At 43.0% G+C, this 21,863-nt stretch overlaps 1 protein-coding gene across 1 annotated transcript; it reads right to left on the bottom strand.

The window, feature by feature from the left end:
- Positions 1 to 121: 121 nt before the first annotated feature.
- On the bottom strand, positions 122 to 9,379 carry DDT (D-dopachrome tautomerase). The gene is made up of 3 exons (XM_063913004.1): positions 9,196 to 9,379; positions 3,001 to 3,176; positions 122 to 441 (listed from the first exon to the last, which is right to left on the bottom strand). Exons 1-3 carry the CDS (start codon positions 9,301 to 9,303, stop codon positions 369 to 371), a joined length of 357 nt encoding a protein of 118 aa, XP_063769074.1. The 5' UTR covers positions 9,304 to 9,379; the 3' UTR covers positions 122 to 368.
- Positions 9,380 to 21,863: the final 12,484 nt, after the last annotated feature.

Below are 21,863 nucleotides of genomic sequence, written 5' to 3'. Positions count from 1 at the left end.
TGACAAATATCAGCAACACCTGCAAGGGGGAACAAGCAAGCTATTACAAGTACAATGTGAAAATGTATTTTGGTGTATAGCATAATTGGAGCAGATCAACAAAATCCACTGAACACATGCACAACATTGACCAGTTTTATTTTAAATTTAGGTAATACATTATGTGTCGATATACATTCCTTCAAATGTTCCCTCATGAAAAGGTAAACCAATGATTCCAGTGGTTGCAGGACAAATCACAAGTACTGCACTAACATCAGGAAAACCGGTAATGGTGTGTGTGCAGTATCTGTAGAAAGGAGGCAGGAATGTGTTCCAGGAGAGGATCCCAGTCTGGTCTCTTCTTTAACAGTGATGACTCTGAGGTATCACAAATATGTCATAACTGTTCCATTTTTCCCAATCTGCCAAGGCTCCACAGGGTGAAAGCGTATTACAACCCTTCAAAACAAAAATATCAAGAAATAGATGAAAGGAAAGAAAAAAAAAAAAAAAAAAAGCAAGTCAGATACATGAAGCCTGCACCTTATGATGTTTTTACAGAACCTCTTTCTGCAAATGTGATGCAGTTAAAATGCCGGCTGTCAGGATCCCCGCATTCAGGAGACCAATGCCAGAATCCAGACAGCTGGCATTTTACCGATGGATGGAAGCCCGACTCCCGCTTGGTATTCCCACTCAGTTGGTGGGTCCACGCCACCAATCAAGTGGGAATAGAACCTGTTGCAAATGAAGCAAGCCACTGGGCCCAAAGCATGGCAGGCACAGTGAGCCCGCGAGTGGACTCGCTGCTTCAAATCCGTGAGACAGGATGTTGGTATATCATACCAGATCCCTGCAAATGGTTTATGAATAGGTTTAAAATGTTTTGGGGTTTTTTTGTTTGTTTTTAAGGAAACAGACACTTTTTTTGTAGAATTAGGAAATAAATACATAAAACTAATGTTGTAACTTCTTTAAGATGATAATAAGTTATCTTACACAATTTACCAGTCAGTATACTGTTACCATGAAAACACTAAACAAATTATTTCATTCCAAAATCATCCTATGACTTACATGGTCATGCAGCAGTCATCTCAGAATGCAAACGCTGGGGTGGGACATCAGAAGGGTAGGATGGGTCCCTTAATTTGTTTCACAGACAGAATAAAGCTCTGCGCAGACACCCCCCTCGCAGATATAGGGTCAGGGTGTGTGACGGGATAGGCTCTCTACTAACCCATGATCCACCATGGTTAATGGTGTTTGGCTGGTTGGCACCAACTTGTAATGGCCAACTAGTCCTGAAGGCACTTGGCCAAACCAGCTGCTCGCAGACTATAATTATCAACAATACAACATCATGGTGCTTCCAGGTGTAGGAGGGTCATCACTGCTACCACCAGGCTCCTTCACAGTCACCACTTACAGCTCTGGGTAATATAAACTTGCAGCAGCACCTAGTTGCCCTGGCTAAATCCCCTTGACCACTTACTTTAAATCAAGACTGCTGGGCTCAATGTAAGTTAGGTGGGGAACAGATGTGTGCGCTTTATTCTGATGGTCACATGGAGATGAGAAGCCTCACAGGAACATAACAGGATCTCAGTAAAGCTCATTTAGCTCTTATAAAAAGCTGTTCTGCTACACACAGCACTTGCAGGTAATGACGTTAGACACCCTATATGGCCTACACGCACTTTTTCTTGTATTTTATTCACACCATCCTGGAGGTGGTAACCAGCTTTCAGCAATTTTAACAAGTTCAGACCGATTTTACTTAAGCAATCAGACTGAACAGTTTTACGGGACCCTTTTGTCATTATATATTTGCGGCTATATCCCCAAAAACACCCATTTTCAGGGGTTAGCCGCAAATATGCATCACCTGAATGTAAAAAGGAGGGACTGCAGCAGGTATCTCAAACACCTGCTGCAATCTCTCCATTGCCGCCCGCAGCCGCATCCCCCATAGGGATGCGATGCTGCCTGATTTACCAATATCCAGAATGCAATGCATTCCCGATAATGGCTTCCGCAGCTACTTATGGGCTGCGCATCGCATTGCTGAATGGGTAGAGGGTTCCCACGGAAACCCACACCTGAAATGGCCCCTGTCCTTGTGCGATTGAGCTGACCCCGCATGCGCAGCGTCGCCGGCTGCCCAGACTCCCAGTCTCTGCATGTACAGGATGATACATTTAGGTGATAGGATTGCATATTGCAATGCGATCCTGGGCAGTAAGAGCCCATCCAGAATGCATTCAATATGCAATCCATGATAAGTGGCTCCTTAATCACCAGGTCTTAATGATTGGAAGGAACTTTTCTCCACCTGTGATGTTAAAATTAGTAACTTTAGTATTGGGGGTTTGCTTTGCATTCCTCAAAATGTGTGCAGGATGAAATTATGAATAATTTAACAGAATGAACCAGTCTCATTATTCAGCCCTACTATGTATAGTAAGAAAGTTATTGGATTATACTGCAAGTTAAAAACATACATGTTGACATTCACAAATGTAAGGCTTTGCTTAGACCAGTGCTTCTAAATCCAGACTATCAGTCCAGGTTTTAAGGATATCCTTGCATGATATTAATTACATCACCTGTGCTCAAGAATGGATATCCTTAAAACCTTGACTGTTAGGGTGTTTTGAGGAAAGAGTTTAAGAAGCAATAGCTTAGACATAAATAGCACACTAAGGGGCATATTCAACCCCACGAATAATTACTGCCCAGTCCATGGAAAGGCTATTCATTAAATAGCCTTTTCCCCTTGCAGAAAGTCAGGGGTTAACATGTGGAAACACTGATTCCACATAAACTGCACAATCAATGGGTTTTCCCGGCACATTATCCCCTGATGGTTCCTTTTTCCTCTGGGATTAACGCGCAGGTTAATCCCCACTAAATAAATCTGCCCATTTTGGTAATTAGACATGGGGTAAACCCAGCTGCTAAATAAATATGCTCCTTAGTGTCCCCACATTTCACATTCTCAAGCATATACTATACCTGTCCTGTCCCAGATTCAGTTCTTTTGTCAGGAATTCAAAGAATTTGGAACTATGCTCCTTGTTCTGCTCTGCTGTCCCCACTACCGCAATGGAGGTGATTACCAGCTGGACACATGGCGCTGCGGAGCCACTCACGAGCATTGAGAGCCCACTCCTCACCGTTACATTCACCTTCTATGGAGGGGAAAGAAAAAACAAAAGGCAGGTTATACAGTACCTGATGGACACGAACACAAACGTCTGTGCTTGACTCTAAACTATAATACAAAGTTTCTCATGAAAAAAACTTCTGATTGAATATAAAGTAAGCCATGTTCTAGATAGATTTTATTAATTTTCACTAGATTGTTGCAGGTACATTTATTTGTAAGCATTAATATTTCTTGGAGGTGTAGTAGAACAGCTGGCAATTTGACCTTAATATGTCATAATAATACAAATCAAAAAGCATCAATGCTGCCACATTAAACATTAGATGCTGAAAACCTACCCGAAATGTGAAGGATTTCACCCCTGCAATCAGTGCAGTACTAAATTGCAGAGAAGACTCCTATGTGTCTCCTGCACTGAGCAGCATAGGCGTGCGTAGCACATTTTATTAGGGGGTGCACTGTTGGGGGGGTGTCTAGTATCGCCTTTTGGGCGTGTCTAGCACCATCTATTGAAGGTCAATGCAATATAAAATACCCACCCTTGTACCAATCCTAATAATGGAGATGCATTGTCTGATGTTGTGGGGTGGACCAAACAAACACCGCTGATGGCACTCACTGCAATTACAGTGCTCCTTCTCAGCCTGATCTGGCTCCCACTCTCTTTCCCCTGCAAGCTGACACTGACAGTCACAGACTAGTACTGCTGCTGCTGGAGAAATGCGTGACGTGTCAATGCTGCTGCCGACCCCCTGCCAGTATTGAATGCTGGCTGCATGCTGCTCCTCATCAGTGACTGGCATTGGCATAGAATAGAAGGAGAGAGGTGGGCGTGTGACGGGTGGACATGCGAGCAGCATGACATCATCACGTCATATCACGCTGTTTTTGTACATGGAGGTGGAGCCGGGAGTTTGAAAGCCGGTGGCAGTGGCACCCTTGATTAACCCAGCCTTCCGGTCAGTAATGCAGTCCTGACAGGGTGCCTGCTCGGTGATCGCTGCATCAGGCATGTAAGATCGGGGTGCCGGACATTAGGGGGTGCCTGTGCACACCAGGCACCCCCCCTGCGCACGCCTATGCTGAGCAGAACTTCAGCAAGTGGACACATCAAACGTTCAGGTGCATGTTTGTGATACTATAGTGATTACTATGCAGATAATTGTAAGGCAGTCATTTTGTGAGTGAGATGGTCACAGACATAAAGGAGGTCTTGTTATACTCTTTCTAAATCTATAGGATACTAGCTGGAGTACCCGGCGTTGCCCCGGATTTTAAGAATGTCTGTTTACAAAAATTGATTGAAATATTAAACACACAGTATAAATAACATTGTAGATAGCTGAATACCCGTGCTTCGCTACGGGATGAGGATGGTAAATTAGAATGATAGTTGTTTGTTAATTTACGTTGGTTGGAGATCTAGTATATAGGCATATCTTGCTTCCCTGACACACTTTGTGTAGTGGCCGGATCCCTTTTTGAGTCCTCCAAGGGCCCCTGCTCTTCCTACTATACAACTCTCAGTCTGTGGCTTCCTGTTGCCTCCATTCCCCTCCTCACATCATGTCAGTGCCCCAATGAAATTATCCATTTATTTACAGTTTCTTATATACCGGATATACTCTGTGCTGCTGGGGGACTGTGCTACTTCCACTATATAACTCTCTGAGTGTGGGTTCGTGCTACCTCCATTCCCCTCCTCACATCATGTCACACTGCCCCTGTCACATGCAGCCCTGTCGTCACTGACATATCATGCATGTCCTGATATAGTCTGTGCTGCTGGTCCACCCCTAGGGGTGCTAGTTGTGTGCTACCCCCACAGTGTTTGTTCCCAGAGTGTAAGTCATATGTGTAGCAAGTTTGTTGTAAATTAGTCCAGGCATTCGGGAGTTATGCTGTCTGCTGGAAAACTCTGTGCTGCTGCCTCACCCCTAGGGGAGCTAGGTGTGCCTTACCTCCACAGTGTTTGTTCCCAGCTTGTAAGTCATGAGTACCAAGTTTGTTGTAAATTGGTCCAGGCATTCGGGAGTTAGGCTGTCTTCTGAAATACTCTGTGCTGCTGTTCCACCCCTAGGTGTGCTAGGGTTGTCTAACCCCCACGGAGTTTGTTACCAGAGTGTAATAGTCAGATGTGTACCAAGTTTGGTGTAAATTGCTCCAGGCCTTCCACAGTTATGCTGTCTGCTGACATACTCTGTGCTGCTGTCCCACCCCCTAGGGGTGCTAGTGGTGTCTGACACCCACAGTGTTTGTTTCCAGAGTGTAAGTCATATGTATACCAAAGTTTTATGTAAATTGCTGCAGGCATTCCAGAGTTATGCTGTCTGCTGAAATACTCAGTGCTGCTGCCTCACTCCTAGGGGTGTCTTCCTTCCACAGTGTTTGTTCCCAGAGTGTAAGACATATGTGTCCCAATTTTTGAGTACATTGCTCCAGCAATTCCGGAGTTATGCTGTCTCTGCTAGGGATTTGTAATAGTTTTAGTTGCCTCTGCTGTGTTTTAGTACGCTCGTATGTAACATTTCACGACCTTCGCTTGTAAACTGTGGATTTGTATATGAAGACAGAAGGACAAATTTTCGCTTTTATATATAGTAGATTCTGTCAGTCTCTTCTGCAAATTAGGGGCATTACAATTTATTGGATATACACAGGGGAATGTATAGGCCATGAGAACCACTATGCAGACACTTTATTTTAGTCACATTGTATTTTTCACTCCACAGGAACTGCTAATCGGGCAGCTACAGCACCTTATACATATCAATGTCTTTTCAGTGAGTGAGCAAGATGGGATTTTAAAACTTCAAGAGCAATTGCTTGGCATCACCATGTTTTTAACATAAAAAAGACAAATCTCTAAACGAGGCTGAAGTTAGCTTCTTATTCGGCCAGCTTCTTATTCACTTCTTATTCGGCTCCAGCTTCTTATTCAGAAATTATTATATTAAAATAAATTAAATAAGGATAGATCACTAAGTTAACATTGCATAAACTTCAAATAGTGTCCCTTACACCAATTTACATGACATTTTGCATTAAACAAAAATGATTTGGGCATGAAAATGGTGGTAAAGCGGGCACAGACACCAGATTTCATCATTTTGAATAAGAAGCTGTAGCTGTGCAAGGGTTAAACAGCGTTGGTCAAAAGATTTGACACTTGAACCTCACACAGGGTGGTCACTTGCATATCACCCACTTGCAGTTTGTCTTGACCAACAAGCATTTGGGCATGAAAATGGTGGTAAAGCGGGCACAGACACCAGAATTCATCATTTTGAATAAGAAGCTGTAGCTGTGCAAGGGTTAAACAGCGTTGGTCAAAAGATTTGACACTTGAAACCCACACAGGGTGGTCACTTACATATCACCCACATGCAATTTGCCTTGACCAACAAGCATTTGGGCATGGAAATGGTGGTAAAGCGGGCACAGACACCAGATTTCATCATTTTGAATAAGAAGCTGTAGTTCTGCAAGGGTTAAACAGCGTTGGTCAAAAGATTTGACACTTGAAACCCACACAGGGTGGTCACTTACATATTACCCACTTGCAGTTTGTCTTGACCAACAAGCATTTGGGCATGAAAATGGTGGTAAAGCGGGCACAGACACCAGATTTCATCATTTTGAATAAGAAGCTGTAGCTGTGCAAGGATTAAACAGCGTTGGTCAAAAGATTTGTCACTTGAACCTCACACAGGGTGGTCACTTACATATCACCCACTTGCAGTTTGTCTTGACCAACAAGCATTTGGGCATGAAAATGGTGGTAAAGCGGGCACAGACACCAGATTTCATCATTTTGAATAAGAAGCTGTAGTTGTGCAAGGGTTAAACAGCGTTGGTCAAAAGATTTGATACTTGAAACTCACACAGGGTGGTCACTTACATATCACCCACTTGCAATTTGCCTTGACCAACAAGCATTTGGGCATGAAAATGGTGGCAAAGCGGGCACAGGCACCAGATTTCATCATTTTGAATAAGAAGCTGTAGTTCTGCAAGGGTTAAACAGCATTGGTCAACAGATTTGACAATTGAAACTCACACAGGGTGGTCACTTACATATCACCCACTTGCAAGTTGCTACAGCTTCTTATTCAAAATGATGAAATCTGGTGTCTGTGCCCGCTTTACCACCATTTTCATGCCCAAATGCTTGTTAGTCAAGGCAACTTGCAAGTGGGTGATATGTAAGTGACCACCCTGTGTGAGTTTCAAGTATCAAATCTTTTGACCAACGCTTTTTAACCCTTGCACAGCTACAGCTTCTTATTCAAAATGATGAAATCTGGTGTCTGTGCCCGCTTTACCACCATTTTCATGCCCAAATGCTTGTTGGTCAAGGCAAAGTGCAAGTGGGTGATATGTAAGTGACCATCCTGTGTGAGTTTCAAGTGTCAAATCTTTTGACCAACGCTGTTTAACCCTTGCACAGCTACAGCTTCTTATTCAAAATGATGAGATCTGGTGTCTGTGCCCGCTTTACCACCATTTTCATGCCCAAATGCTTGTTGGTCAAGACAAACTGCAAGTGGGTGATATGTAAGTGACCACCCTGTGTGAGTTTCAAGTGTCAAATCTGTTGATCAACGCTGTTTAACCCTTGCACAACTACAGCTTCTTATTCAAAATGATGAAATCTGGTGTCTGTGCCCGCCTTGCCACCATTTTCATGCCCAAATGCTTGTTGGTCAAGGCAAATTGCAAGTGGGTGATATGTAAGTGACCACCCTGTGTGGGTTTCAAGTGTCAAATCTGTTGACCAATGCTGTTTAACCCTTGCACAACTACAGCTTCTTATTCAAAATGATGAAATCTGGTGCCTGTGCCCGCTTTACCACCATTTTCATGCCCAAATGCTTGTTGGTCAAGGCAAATTGCAAGTGGGTGATATGTAAGAGACCACCCTGTGTGAGTTTCAAGAGTCAAATCTGTTGACCAACGCTGTTTAACCCTTGCACAGCTACAGCTTCTTATTCAAAATGATGAAATCTGGTATCTGTGCCCGCTTTACCACTATTTTCATGCCCAAATGCTTGTTGGTCAAGGCAAATTGCAAGTGGGTGATATGTAAGTGACCACCCTGTGTCAGTTTCAAGTGTCAAATCTGTTGACCAATGCTGTTTAACCCTTGCACAGCTACAGCTTCTTATTCAAAATGATGAAATCTGGTGTCTGTGCCCGCCTTGCCACCATTTTCATGCCCAAATGCTTGTTGGTCAAGGCAAATTGCAAGTGGGCGATATGTAAGTGACCACCATGTGTGAGTTTCAAGTGTCAAATCTTTTGACCAACGCTGTTTAACCCTTGCACAGCTACAGCTTCTTATTCAAAATGATGAAATCTGGTGTCTGTGCCCGCTTTACCACCATTTTCATGCCAAAATGCTTGTTGGTCAAGACAAACTGCAAGTGGGTGATATGTAAGTGACCACCCTGTGTGAGTTTCAAGTATCAAATCTTTTGACCAATGCTGTTTAACCCTTGCACAACTACAGCTTCTTATTCAAAATGATGAAATCTGGTGTCTGTGCCCGCTTTACCACCATATTCATGCCCAATTGCTTGTTGGTCAAGACAAACTGCAAGTGGGTGATATGTAAGTGACCACCCTGTGTGACTTTCAAGTATCAAATCTTTTGACCAACGCTGTTTAACCCTTGCACAGCTACAGCTTCTTATTCAAAATGATGAAATCTGGTGTCTGTGCCCGCTTTACCACTATTTTCATGCCCAAATCATTTTTGTTTAATGCAAAATGTCATGTAAATTGGTGTAAGGGACACTATTTGAAGTTTATGCAATGTTAAATTAGTGATCTATCCTTATTTAATTTATTTTAATATAATAATTTCTGAATAAGAAGCTGGAGCCGAATAAGAAGTGAATAAGAAGCTGGAGCCGAATAAGAAGTGAATAAGAAGCTGGCCGAATAAGAAGCTAACTTCAGCCTCGTAATCTCTAACTGGATATATGCAATGCATACCCCGTCCATGATACAGGGCCACTACCTATTTCTCTACTCACTTCCTTTGCCTTGCCCAGAATGGATGCAGCAACACAGCAAAGCTTTTCAACAAAATCCTCTGGAATACTTTGCTGGGGAAGACTGGTATCGAGATCCAAGAAAGGCATGATAAGATTCTGCTGTGCACAAGATGACTGGAGCAAATTCTTCCTGTAGCAAAGGACAGACTGGACTGAAGGATTCTGATAGGCTGAGTCCTGATACGCCTCTCAACTATTGCATGCTTCTTTTAAAGGTGCAGACACACACTGACTTCACAGGTTTTTTTTTAATTTGCATGTGTTTCGCTTTTTCAGCAGAAGTCTGCTCCATTTTGAATATGTATGGAAGAAAATAGACGTATGCCAGTATGTTAGTGTTTCCAACAATGTTTTTGTAGTCGGCTCCTTCAATTAGTTTGCTGTATACAAATGGCTATTTAAATCCATATATTTGGAAAATATTTCTACCTTAGGCGGGTACACACTTCCCAACATAAATCGTTATCATTTATTTTTTTGCCTAGTGTGTACCCCCTTTATTTGTGTTATCAACTAAAATTATTAAATGTCAGCACCTTGTGGTCATCGCCATTAGTTGCAAATACAGTATTTTGCAGTATTTTGTTTACCTATTATAAAAATGTTATATTGGGAATATGGAAGTACTTTATATATAATCAAATACAATTTTTTTTTCTTGCTACCATCACGTAGAAGAGTACTTGTTTGCTAAAGTTGCAAATTGGCTGAAATGTCAACTCACAATCCCAGATTTTAAAAATGTATACCTATTTTTGTCTACGAAAACTTCACTCTGTTAAACAACTCAGAGTATTATGGGCCCTACACACTGGGCGATAATAGTGATAGATATGAACGATCTCGTCCATTAATGAACGAGATACCGTTCATATCTTTCAGTGTGGAGACACCAGCGATGAACGATGTGCGACCCAGAGCTCGTTCATCACTGGTGCCCCGTCCCTTGTGCATGCAGGCCAATATGGACGAGATTGTCCATATTTGCCTGCACTGCTATGGAGCCGGGTGGCAGATCGCACATTGGCCCTCATTCCGAGTTGTTCGCTCGTTAGTGGTTTTCGCAACGGAGCGATTTGTTGCAAACTGTGCATGCGCAATGTTCGCAATGCGTCTGCGCCAAGTAAATTTGCCAAAAAGTTAGGTATTTTACTCACGGCTTAACGAAGAAATTTCTTCGTTCTGGTGATCGGAGTGTGATTGACAGGAAGTGGGTGTTTCTGGGCGGAAACTGGCCGTTTTATGGGTGTGTGCGGAAAAACGCTGCCGTTTCTGGGAAAAACGCGGAAGTGGCTGGAGAAACGGGGGAGTGTCTGGGCGAACGCTGGGTGTGTTTGTGACGTCAAACCAGGAACGAAACTGACTGAACTGATCGCAGTGGCAGAGTAAGTCCCGAGCTACTCAGAAACTGCAAAGAAATTTCTATTCGCAATTATGCGGATCTTTCGTTCGCAATTCTGCAAAGCTAAGATTCACTCCCAGTAGGCGGCGGCTTAGTGTGTGCAAAGCTGCTAAAAGCAGCTAGCGAGCGAACAACTCGGAATGAGGGCCATTGTGTAGGGCCCATTAAATGTGGCCAGTCCCAGGCCGATCTATTCCATTGTTTATGGTTCTGTCTGTTAATTTGTAGATTTTGGTTACAAGTGCTCAGTTATTTCCTGTAACATTTGTTTAACTATGTCATTAACCCCTGAATGGACGTTATTTGGGATTCTCCAGAGATGGCTTGTATCTCAAAGGGAGGTAGATAACTATTATTAACTGTCAGCGCAGAGTCCTGAAAGTCTGTCCTACAGGTGTGGATACCCAAGCCCCTATTGTATCTGTTTGTAACAGTGCCATTTCTTTCGGCGTGCGAGGTGCGCCATTGCACAGGATGCCTGCCGCGGCACTTTTGCTTGCTCCTGGTGCTCCCCTCCTCCCCGTCATTAGAACTCTGCTCGATGGGTGGAGTTTCGCGTAATGACGTGATGTCACGACGCAACGTGTCAGTTTGCAAAACTCCGCCCCCAAGCGGAGTACTAATGATGGGGAGCAAGGGAACAACTGGAAGGAGGAGGAGGGAGATGAATGACTGGCGGGCGCTGTACACACCCCTGACAACGAGCACTACACAGCCCTGGCAACTAGCATTACACACCCCTGAGCCCTGACAACGAGCACTACACACCCCTGGCAACTAACATTACACACTACTGAGCCCTGAAAACGAGCATTACCCCTGACAACGAGCACTACACAGCCCTGGCAACTAGCATTACACACCCCTGAGCCCTGACAACGAGCACTACACACCCCTGGCAACTAACATTACACACTACTGAGCCCTGAAAACGAGTATTACCCCTGACAACGAGCACTACACAGCCCTGGCAACTAGCATTACACACTCCCGGCAACTAGCATTACACATCCCTGAGCCCTGACAACGAGCTCTACACACCACTGGCAACTAACATTACACACTCCTGTACCCCGACAACGAGCATTACCCCTGACAATGAGCACTGCACACCCCTGGCAACTAGCATTAGACATCCCTGAGCCCTGACAATGAGCATTACCCCTCGCACCAAGTATTACACACCCCTGGCAACGATCATGATACCCATCCCAGAGCATGAAACCCCTGGCAACCAGCATGGATCCCAGTGCATGAAACCCCTGGCAATGAGCATGACACCCAGTGTGTGTGAAACGCTTGGCAATGAGCAAGGCATAATACCCTGGTATAATATGGTGCAGGGGGCATTATTGTGTGGGGCTTAATATGGTGGAATTTATTTATTTTTCCCTGTGGTGGCCGTGATCTGTTGGTGCAGGGTCAAAAACCGGGGTGTAAGGTAGTCCTTTCAGGTGAGACCACAACCATTTCAGAGAGACCATGCCCCTTTGCTGGGCAAATTTGTGTTTTTTTATATCTATGGGGGGGGGGGGGGGGGGGCATATTTCTTATGTCGATCGGAGGGGGCGCATTTTTTAAATCTCACACTGGGAGCAAAATTGGCTAGAAACAGCATGAAACAGTATTACTATTAGTGGTAATAGTCCCTGTGGGTCGGAATTCTGTCTGCCAGCATTTTGATTGCTCGGGATCCCGGTGTCGGCATGGTGACCGCCGGGCTCCCAAACGGTGGTCACATGACCGCATCCCTTATTATGGCCCTTGCCACAGCCATACAGTATCAAATTCGGTGTGACCATGGGGGGAGGAGATGCGAGCAAACTTTACTTTATTAAGTTCAAATCTGATGTACATGTAACTTTTATACTTGCTTGTCATCTTTATGGACCTACCGTCTGTTTTTTTGTTTTTTTTTATGACAATATGATTGTCAGTGCTGTACCTATGCGTAATCAGTGTTTGTATTCCTTCATGTTGAGCCTTCTTGATGGTGAATATGCACATATTCCATTGTACCATGTACATTGATATATACATTGGTTCAATAAAATTATATACAAAAAAAAAAGTTACTCTGACCCTATATAATAAAAGCACACCTCCCAACATGACCCTCCCAAGGACAGAATGCTCTGCTACTGGACATTCTTCTTAATTTATCATTGCCCTCACCTGTGGTGAAACACCTTTCTTATCCATTAACCTGTTCAAAACAGGTGCCGGCAATCATAAATTAAGAGAAAAGTCCAGGAGCAGAGCATTTTGTCCCTCCTGGAGAGGGTCATGCTGGGAGATATTTATGCCTAGCACAGTGGTTCCAAAACCAACAGTCCAGGTTTTATGGCTATCCGTGCTTAGTCAAAGGTATTTTAATTCGTATCTTCTCATTCAGTTTGATTATACTATCTGTGCACAAGCAGGGATATCCCTGAAACCACCACCACTGGCCTAGCTGTAGGGGTAATTATACCCCTTGTGTCTGGGTTTCAAGTCACTTCACAACCATATAACCTAGCGGAGTAAAGCTGGGTACACACCATACTTGCCTACCTGACCCTCTCCATGAGGGAGAAAATGCTCTGTTCCTGGACTTTCCTGGTAATGTATGATTGCCATCACCTGTGGTGAGCTAGTTAATTGATAAGAAAGGTATTTCACCACAGGTGATGGCAATCATACATTACCAGGAAAGTCCAGGAATAGAGCATTTTCTCCCTCATGGAAAGGGTCAGGTAGGCAAGTATGGTACACTTTTACTGTTGGGCACCCTTTGCATCAGGAGATTGCTGATATACACTAGGCTGATATACACTAGGCTGATATTAATGAGCGACGAAACGAACACTGTTCCATCTCTCAATAATATTCACTGCACCGCATGCAAGGCTGTGTGTTTGGCCGTGCAGCGTTTACACGCTGTGGCAACGGCTGATTCACCACCTTTGCATCTAATTGAATTCCCCCCTTTGTGTGAATTCACTGTGAACCCAGCATTTTGTGTGGATCATTATACAACTTTTTGGGTGACTTGACTGTTGGTCCAGCATTAAATGTTAATTTAATGCGGATTAGGCTTTATGTGGGTTATTCAGAGTTGTTAGCAATTGGGCAAAACAATGTTGCACTTTTGATTGCTCCGGATCCCGGTGTCGGCATGGTGACCAAATCTAACTCTATGCACATGTTACATCTGCAGGTGGGGCAGATGTAACATGTGCAGAGAGTTAGATTTGAGTGGGCTGTGTTCAAACTGAAATCTAAATTGCAGTGTAAAATAAAGCAGCCAGTATTTACACTGCACCAAAAAAATATAACCCACCCAAATCTAAATCTCTCTGCACGTTACATCTGCCCCACCTGCAGTGTAATATGGTTTTGCCCAATTGATAACTTTTTTAGTTTGCTATCAACTCTGAATAACCCCCTACAGTATGTGTGAATTTTTTTATTTTTTATGAATGTAAGTTCTGTGTGAGATTTTTTGTGAATTGTTGAGTGGATCTGTTTTTGTTTTGTTTTTTTGTGTGAATTTGTTGTTTGCGGAGATTATAGTTCATCTGTGTACCATGACTGGGGCAGATGTATTAAGCCTGAAGATGGCATAAGGAAGTGATAAACCAGTGACAAATGCAAGGTGATAAACGTACCAGCCAATCAGCTCCTGTCAATCAACATATTGGAGCTGATTGGCTGGTGCATTTATCACCTTGCACTTATCACTGGCTTATCACTTCCCTATGCCTTCTCCAGGTTAATACATTTGCCCCTTTATTAGCATACCGTACAATGAACCCCGCACCCACCGCCACCAGGGGTGCGGGGCATAGCACTGGGCTATCAGCCCAGGTCTGGCTGTTGCTCGGGAGGGGGGACCCCATTTTTATTTTTTTAGGGCCCCACTTTCCGAGGAATTCCAGCCCTGGGATGACTGGTTTCGGGGGCGTTTAATGTTATGGCAGGGGGACCCCAAACTGAGTGTCTCCCCTGCTATGGCATTATCCTCCCTGGCTGGTTCAGCCTGGTGCTGATTTTAGTGATGTATGGGGGACTACACTTTTTTTTTGGGGGGGGGGGGGAGGGGCAGGTCGGATAGTTAGCAGCCAGTGCCTCCCCAGCCACTGACCTCACCGCACATCACTGCCGTGTAGCAGCCGTGCCCAGGGCCGGCCCAAGACTAAATTTTTTGATAAGCAAATATAGATTTTGGCACCCCCAAACCCCCCCCCCCTCCCCCCATGGATGGTGGAAAATATTATACATACAAAAGCGCACTAAGCGAAATATGGGTGAAATTAACTGTCTACAATAAAGTTAAAACTTCGCAAGATATTCAACAATCTGATCTCAACCCATTCAAGCATGCATTTCACTTGCTGAAAACAAAGATAAATGCAAGACCCAAAAACCAACAACTGGAGACAGCTGCAAAGCATAACAAAGGAGGAAACACAGCATTTAGTGATTCTCAGCAAAGTATTACAAATGAACATAGGGGACTTGACATAAAAACGGCTGCAATTCTAAACATTTTATACATAATTGTTGATCAAATCCTTCCCTCAAAATTATACACACAATACCCCATAATGACAATGTGAAAAAGTTTGAGATTTTTGCAAATTTAATATAAATAAAAAAACTAAGAAATCACATGTACATAAGTACTCACTGCTTTTGCTCAATACTTTGTTGACGCACCTTTGGCAGCAATTACAGCCTCAAGTCTTTTTGAATATGATGCCACAAGCTTGGCACACCTATCTTGGCCTGTTTTGCCCATTCCTCTTTGCAGCACCTCAGTATTATGGAGTTATGCTATGGAAATTTTCTTTTTGTATTTTGAGCTTCTTCACAGAACCCATTTGAATGATTTCATTATACTACTGTACTAAAGGACAACCATCAAATGCTTCTACTGTATAAAATCTTTCATTTAGTGCTTTGTGATCCAGTGGTTATTTTACTATGGTTTATTCTATTGTTGAAGTGTGGTTGATTCTTTCATCAGCACTGGTTCTACGGGCTGCTCTTTTTGGTTCACATACTGTATTTTTACTTTTATTCTGCTGTTTGTGATAGCTGAAGTGTAGTGCTGTGCATGCTGGTGTTTCACTTCCCAGACCACCAGTCAAGTGAAACCTTTATGGCAGCCCTTTATACATAGTTGCCGACTTCTGGGCTGCTCTCTCCGGGAGAGAGCAGCCCATCGGCTCAGCAGGGGGGGCGGGCAGTGAGGTGACGTGACAGGGGGGCGGGCTGGAGGCGGACCAGAGGCGGAACGGGGCGTGGCTTCTGGACCGCGTGGCTTCTGGACCGCGTCATTTAAGCCTTCTGGACCGCGTCATTTAAGCCACGCCCCCCCGCTGTGTAATGCCGCGATTACCGGCATTATACAGCAGGGGGCGTGGTCAACAAGAATTGCGTCATCGCCTGCCCGGACCGCCCACTTTACTCGTTAAGTGGACGGCGGGCAGGGGGTGACCCGCGGATATCGGGAGACTTGCCTGCTCTTCCGGGGGGCCGGGAGGGTCACCCGTTTTTCGGGAGCCTCCCGGTCATTCCGGGAGGGTAGGCAAGTATGCCTTTATACCAGAGCAAGCAAACTGCACGTAAGCAACAAGACCTCTCTCTGTATAAGACTCTCTCCTTCCCCATCTCTCCCTCAGTATAACACTGACTCTCTTCCTCATATCTCTCTGTATAACTCGTCTCTATCCTTCATCTCTCCCACTGTATAACACACTTCCTCCTTCATTTCACTCCCTCTGTATAACACTCTCCCCTATACATATGTGCAGAGTCAGTGGCGGAAATAGCAAGCGGTTGGCCCAGGTGCAACAAAATGCTTTGCGCACTTCCCCCCTCTCATCCCGTCCAAGTCCACCCGCCTCCCCCCAACTCCAAATTAGAGATCCTTAGCATGCTCCAGCAATGTGTATATATATATATATATATATATATATTTAATTTTTAATTTTTGAGACTTTGTGATAGTGTAGGACCTGCATGAAGGTGGGGTACCTTGGCGAGCGGTATGCAGGCTTCCGGTCATTGGCCAATTCACTAACTAAACCCCCATCATTTATTTATTGATGTTGTGAGGATAAGTGAGCTTGCTATGGTGAGTACTGAACTTTCTGTTTGTGTGTATATATATATATATATATATGGAGAAAAAGGTACAGGTGCGCTGGTGATCCTATAATGAGAGTTTGTCAGTCCACAGTGAATGAATCCCTGGGCTGTAGCACTGGTGTAACCAACACCGCTGCAAATCTCCAAATGAAGCTCAGAACTCCTTGAGCAAATTGTGTCTGGAAAAAATCAGGAGAATGCGCCCATAGTGCAGATAAATTTATTTCACACATAAATTAAAAACAGGACATTCCATGGATTATAAAAGACTCGTACCATAAAAGACCCACTCTTTGGGCCAGTTAAAACACATGAAACAATCCACCAGGCTATCCACCAAACCTGCTGCAGTCAAAGACCGGACCATGCACCGCGCCGGTAGAAGCCGAACTCGTCAGGTCACTCACAGTGAAGCAGCCGGGATGTGTGAGCCGGGTGGGAGAAGACGCACGTCTGGCAAGCCCCGCCTCTACGCGTTTCGTAGTTACTTCGTCAGGAGGCTGGCTTGTCAGACGTAATGGGAGCTATATATATCACAGCAAGATATTTTACAAGCTGTATCCACTAATTAGCAGCAGTTATATTGGTTCTCCTCAATTACAGCCTTAGCATGAAACAGTAATACACAGATAATTACACAGATAATTAAACATCTACCGGGCAAGCATATATCAATAAATACCCAGTAGCCCACATACTCAGAACATTTTAAGAATGGATTATAAATTTTTTATCAGTAAAACACACTTATCTAGCCTCAATTGAACTCATTAATTTCCACATTGATGTTTAGTTTTTTAATCATTAGGTGTCTGCCAAATAAAGTGCTAGTGCAAACTTCATACAGGAATATGCTACCATCCATCTATGCTAATTATACAGTTTAATAATAATATCTACTTATGGTCTAGCCCTACATTTTTTAATTTCACATAATATCCGAATGACAGCCAGCCACAATCAAAAGCAATAAGCGGCTTAAGCAAACTGTGAAAAAACATGCAATTATAGTTATAATAGACAGTATTGCAATAAATGTATCTATCAGTTTCAAATTGCTCACAATATGTTGTCAGATTATTCCCATTGATAAACAAAGCTATTCGCTTCTATTGCACAATCCTCCTGCATTTAAAAACCCATTTTCTCACATCAGAAAGATCAGAGTATGACAAAAAATATATATGTAACAAAAATGTCACTATCAGAGTACCATACATTGTTAATGAGAGTTACATATAGCAGCCATTCTCCTGGAGCCCTGTTTAGTGGCTCCCCTTATTTGAGGAAATCTATAGACAGATAAAGTCCAGACAGAGTATATTATCTGTCTCTAATGAACGGAGTGATCTCATAGTTTTCATTGAGACCATGAGGGATCAGCGTATTAAGTGTTAATATCCAGAATGTCTCCCTCTTAAGTAAACGTTCCTCTCTATTTCCTCCCTCTTTAGTGAGTGCCACATGTTCGATACCGGCAAATCTTAAAAGGGACGGATCTGCGTTATGTCGTTCTAGAAAATGCCTTGGAACGCTGTGATTCATAACTCTATTCTTAATATTTCTACTATGCTCAAGTATTCTAGTTTTCAGTACTCTTTTGGTCTTTCCAACATATCTAAGACCGCAGGGGCACATGAGAACGTAAATACAGAAGCTAGTATTACAATTTATAAAAGATTGAATAATGTGATTATGACGTAGGGAATTTTTCTCCATGATCTTTTTGGCCCCCTTATCAGCCAGATTACAAACTTTGCACCCCCCACACTGAAAAAAGCCTTTCACGGGTGCAAGGAAATGAGCATCCTTTTCCACCTGAACCTTCTCAAGTTTACTTTTTGACATCATAGTTTTTAGGGATCTTGCCTTTCTATAGATAATGTCAGGTTTTTTGGGGAGCTCAGGTCCCAATACGGGGTCCAATTTGAGAATCTTCCAATTTTTTTGGGCTATTCTCTCCAAATCCCTAAAACCCGTACTAAATTGTGTAACCAGTGGGCAGAAAATCTTACGTTCTCCCTTATCTTTATTCTTATATACCAATAACGAATCTCTGTTCCTATCCCTAGCTTTAAGCATAGCCTTCTGTGTAAGATCTTTAGGGTAGCCCCTCTCCATGAATCTGTCTGAATATATTTCTGCTTGTTCATCAAACTTGGAGAGGTTGGTGCAATTTCTTCTTAGTCGAGTATATTGGGAGTACGGTATATTCTCCTTCCACTGAGGAAGATGACAACTCTTAAAATCCAAATAGCTGTTGCTATCTACCTTTTTAAAATGTGTAAAGGTCTCTATCTGACCTGTATTTAGAAAGTCTTCAGTGGATATGACTAGATCCAAGAATTCTAGCCTATTTGGATCAAACGTACCAGTGAATCTCAAATTATATGTATTCACATTAATTTTTCCCAAAAATTCAAGCCACTCCATTTCATTCCCATCCCAGACAATAATCAAATCGTCTATGTATCTTTTATACATGACAATTTTGGATCTCATCTCACCTTTCAACGTTTCAGCCTCCCATTGGCCCATGTAGATGTTAGCTTCAGACAGATTCATGGAGAGGGGCTACCCTAAAGATCTTACACAGAAGGCTATGCTTAAAGCTTGGGATAGGAACAGAGATTCGTTATTGGTATATAAGAATAAAGATAAGGGAGAACGTAAGATTTTCTGCCCACTGGTTACACAATTTAGTACGGGTTTTAGGGATTTGGAGAGAATAGCCCAAAAAAATTGGAAGATTCTCAAATTGGACCCCGTATTGGGACCTGAGCTCCCCAAAAAACCTGACATTATCTATAGAAAGGCAAGATCCCTAAAAACTATGATGTCAAAATGTAAACTTGAGAAGGTTCAGGTGGAAAAGGATGCTCATTTCCTTGCACCCGTGAAAGGCTTTTTTCAGTGTGGGGGGTGCAAAGTTTGTAATCTGGCTGATAAGGGGGCCAAAAAGATCATGGAGAAAAATTCCCTACGTCATAATCACATTATTCAATCTTTTAAAATTGTAATACTAGCTTCTGTATTTACGTTCTCATGTGCCCCTGCGGTCTTAGATATGTTGGAAAGACCAAAAGAGTACTGAAAACTAGAATACTTGAGCATAGTAGAAATATTAAGAATAGAGTTATGAATCACAGCGTTCCAAGGCATTTTCTAGAACGACATAACGCAGATCCGTCCCTTTTAAGATTTGCCGGTATCGAACATGTGGCACTCACTAAAGAGGGAGGAAATAGAGAGGAACGTTTACTTAAGAGGGAGACATTCTGGATATTAACACTTAATACGCTGATCCCTCATGGTCTCAATGAAAACTATGAGATCACTCCGTTCATTAGAGACAGATAATATACTCTGTCTGGACTTTATCTGTCTATAGATTTCCTCAAATAAGGGGAGCCACTAAACAGGGCTCCAGGAGAATGGCTGCTATATGTAACTCTCAATAACAATGTAGGGTACTCTGATAGTGACATTTTTGTTACATATATATTTTTTGTCATACTCTGATCTTTCTGATGTGAGAAAATGGGTTTTTAAATGCAGGAGGATTGTGCAATAGAAGCGAATAGCTTTGTTTATCAATGGGAATAATCTGACAACATATTGTGAGCAATTTGAAACTGATAGATACATTTATTGCAATACTGTCTATTATAACTATAATTGCATGTTTTTTCACAGTTTGCTTAAGCCGCTTATTGCTTTTGATTGTGGCTGGCTGTCATTCGGATATTATGTGAAATTAAAAAATGTAGGGCTAGACCATAAGTAGATATTATTATTAAACTGTATAATTAGCATAGATGGATGGTAGCATATTCCTGTATGAAGTTTGCACTAGCACTTTATTTGGCAGACACCTAATGATTAAAAAACTAAACATCAATGTGGAAATTAATGAGTTCAATTGAGGCTAGATAAGTGTGTTTTACTGATAAAAAATGTATAATCCATTCTTAAAATGTTCTGAGTATGTGGGCTACTGGGTATTTATTGATATATGCTTGCCCGGTAGATGTTTAATTATCTGTGTAATTATCTGTGTATTACTGTTTCATGCTAAGGCTGTAATTGAGGAGAACCAATATAACTGCTGCTAATTAGTGGATACAGCTTGTAAAATATCTTGCTGTGATATATATAGCTCCCATTACGTCTGACAAGCCAGCCTCCTGACGAAGTAACTACGAAACGCGTAGAGGTGGGGCTTGCCAGACGTGCGTCTTCTCCCACCCGGCTCACACATCCCGGCTGCTTCACTGTGAGTGACCTGACGAGTTCGGCTTCTACCGGCGCGGTGCATGGTCCGGTCTTTGACTGCAGCAGGTTTGGTGGATAGCCTGGTGGATTGTTTCATGTGTTTTAACTGGCCCAAAGAGTGGGTCTTTTATGGTACGAGTCTTTTATAATCCATGGAATGTCCTGTTTTTAATTTATGTGTGAAATAAATTTATCTGCACTATGGGCGCATTCTCCTGATTTTTTCCAGACATATATATATATATATATATATATATATACACACACACACAGTGGTGCAAGTTGAAAAACATTGTTAGTTGTACTGTGTGTGTGCGCCTTTGGTGCGCGCACTGCAAAAAAATGGGTATGGCCACATGCCGCATTGGGCATGGCCAATGAAAATGGGGGCATAATACACATATGACCCAAATAGGGCAGTGCCAGATACACATATGCCCCCACAGTGGCAGATATGCCCGCACAGTGCAAGATACACACATGCCCCCACAGTGCAAGATACACATATGCCCCCACAGTGCCAGGTATGCCCCCACGGTGCTAGATATGCCCCCACAGTGCCAGATACACATATGCCTCAACAGTGCCAGATATGCCCCCACATTGCCAGATACACATGACCCCACAGTGCCAGATATGCCCTCATAGTGCCAGATATGCTCCCACATTGCCAAATACACATGCCCCCACAGTGCTAAATATGCCCCCAGAGTGCCAGATACACATATTCCCCCATGTTGCCAGATATGCCCCCACATTACCAGATACATATGCTCCCAAGGTGCCAGATATGCCCTCATAGTGCCAGATTTGTCCCCACAGTGCTAGATAT

Source organism: Pseudophryne corroboree, chromosome 1 (assembly GCF_028390025.1).
Source record: "Pseudophryne corroboree isolate aPseCor3 chromosome 1, aPseCor3.hap2, whole genome shotgun sequence".
NCBI lineage: Eukaryota > Metazoa > Chordata > Amphibia > Anura > Myobatrachidae > Pseudophryne > Pseudophryne corroboree.
The sequence above is the reverse complement of the archived record's forward strand: the minus strand, read 5'-3'. Positions and strand labels throughout refer to the sequence as shown.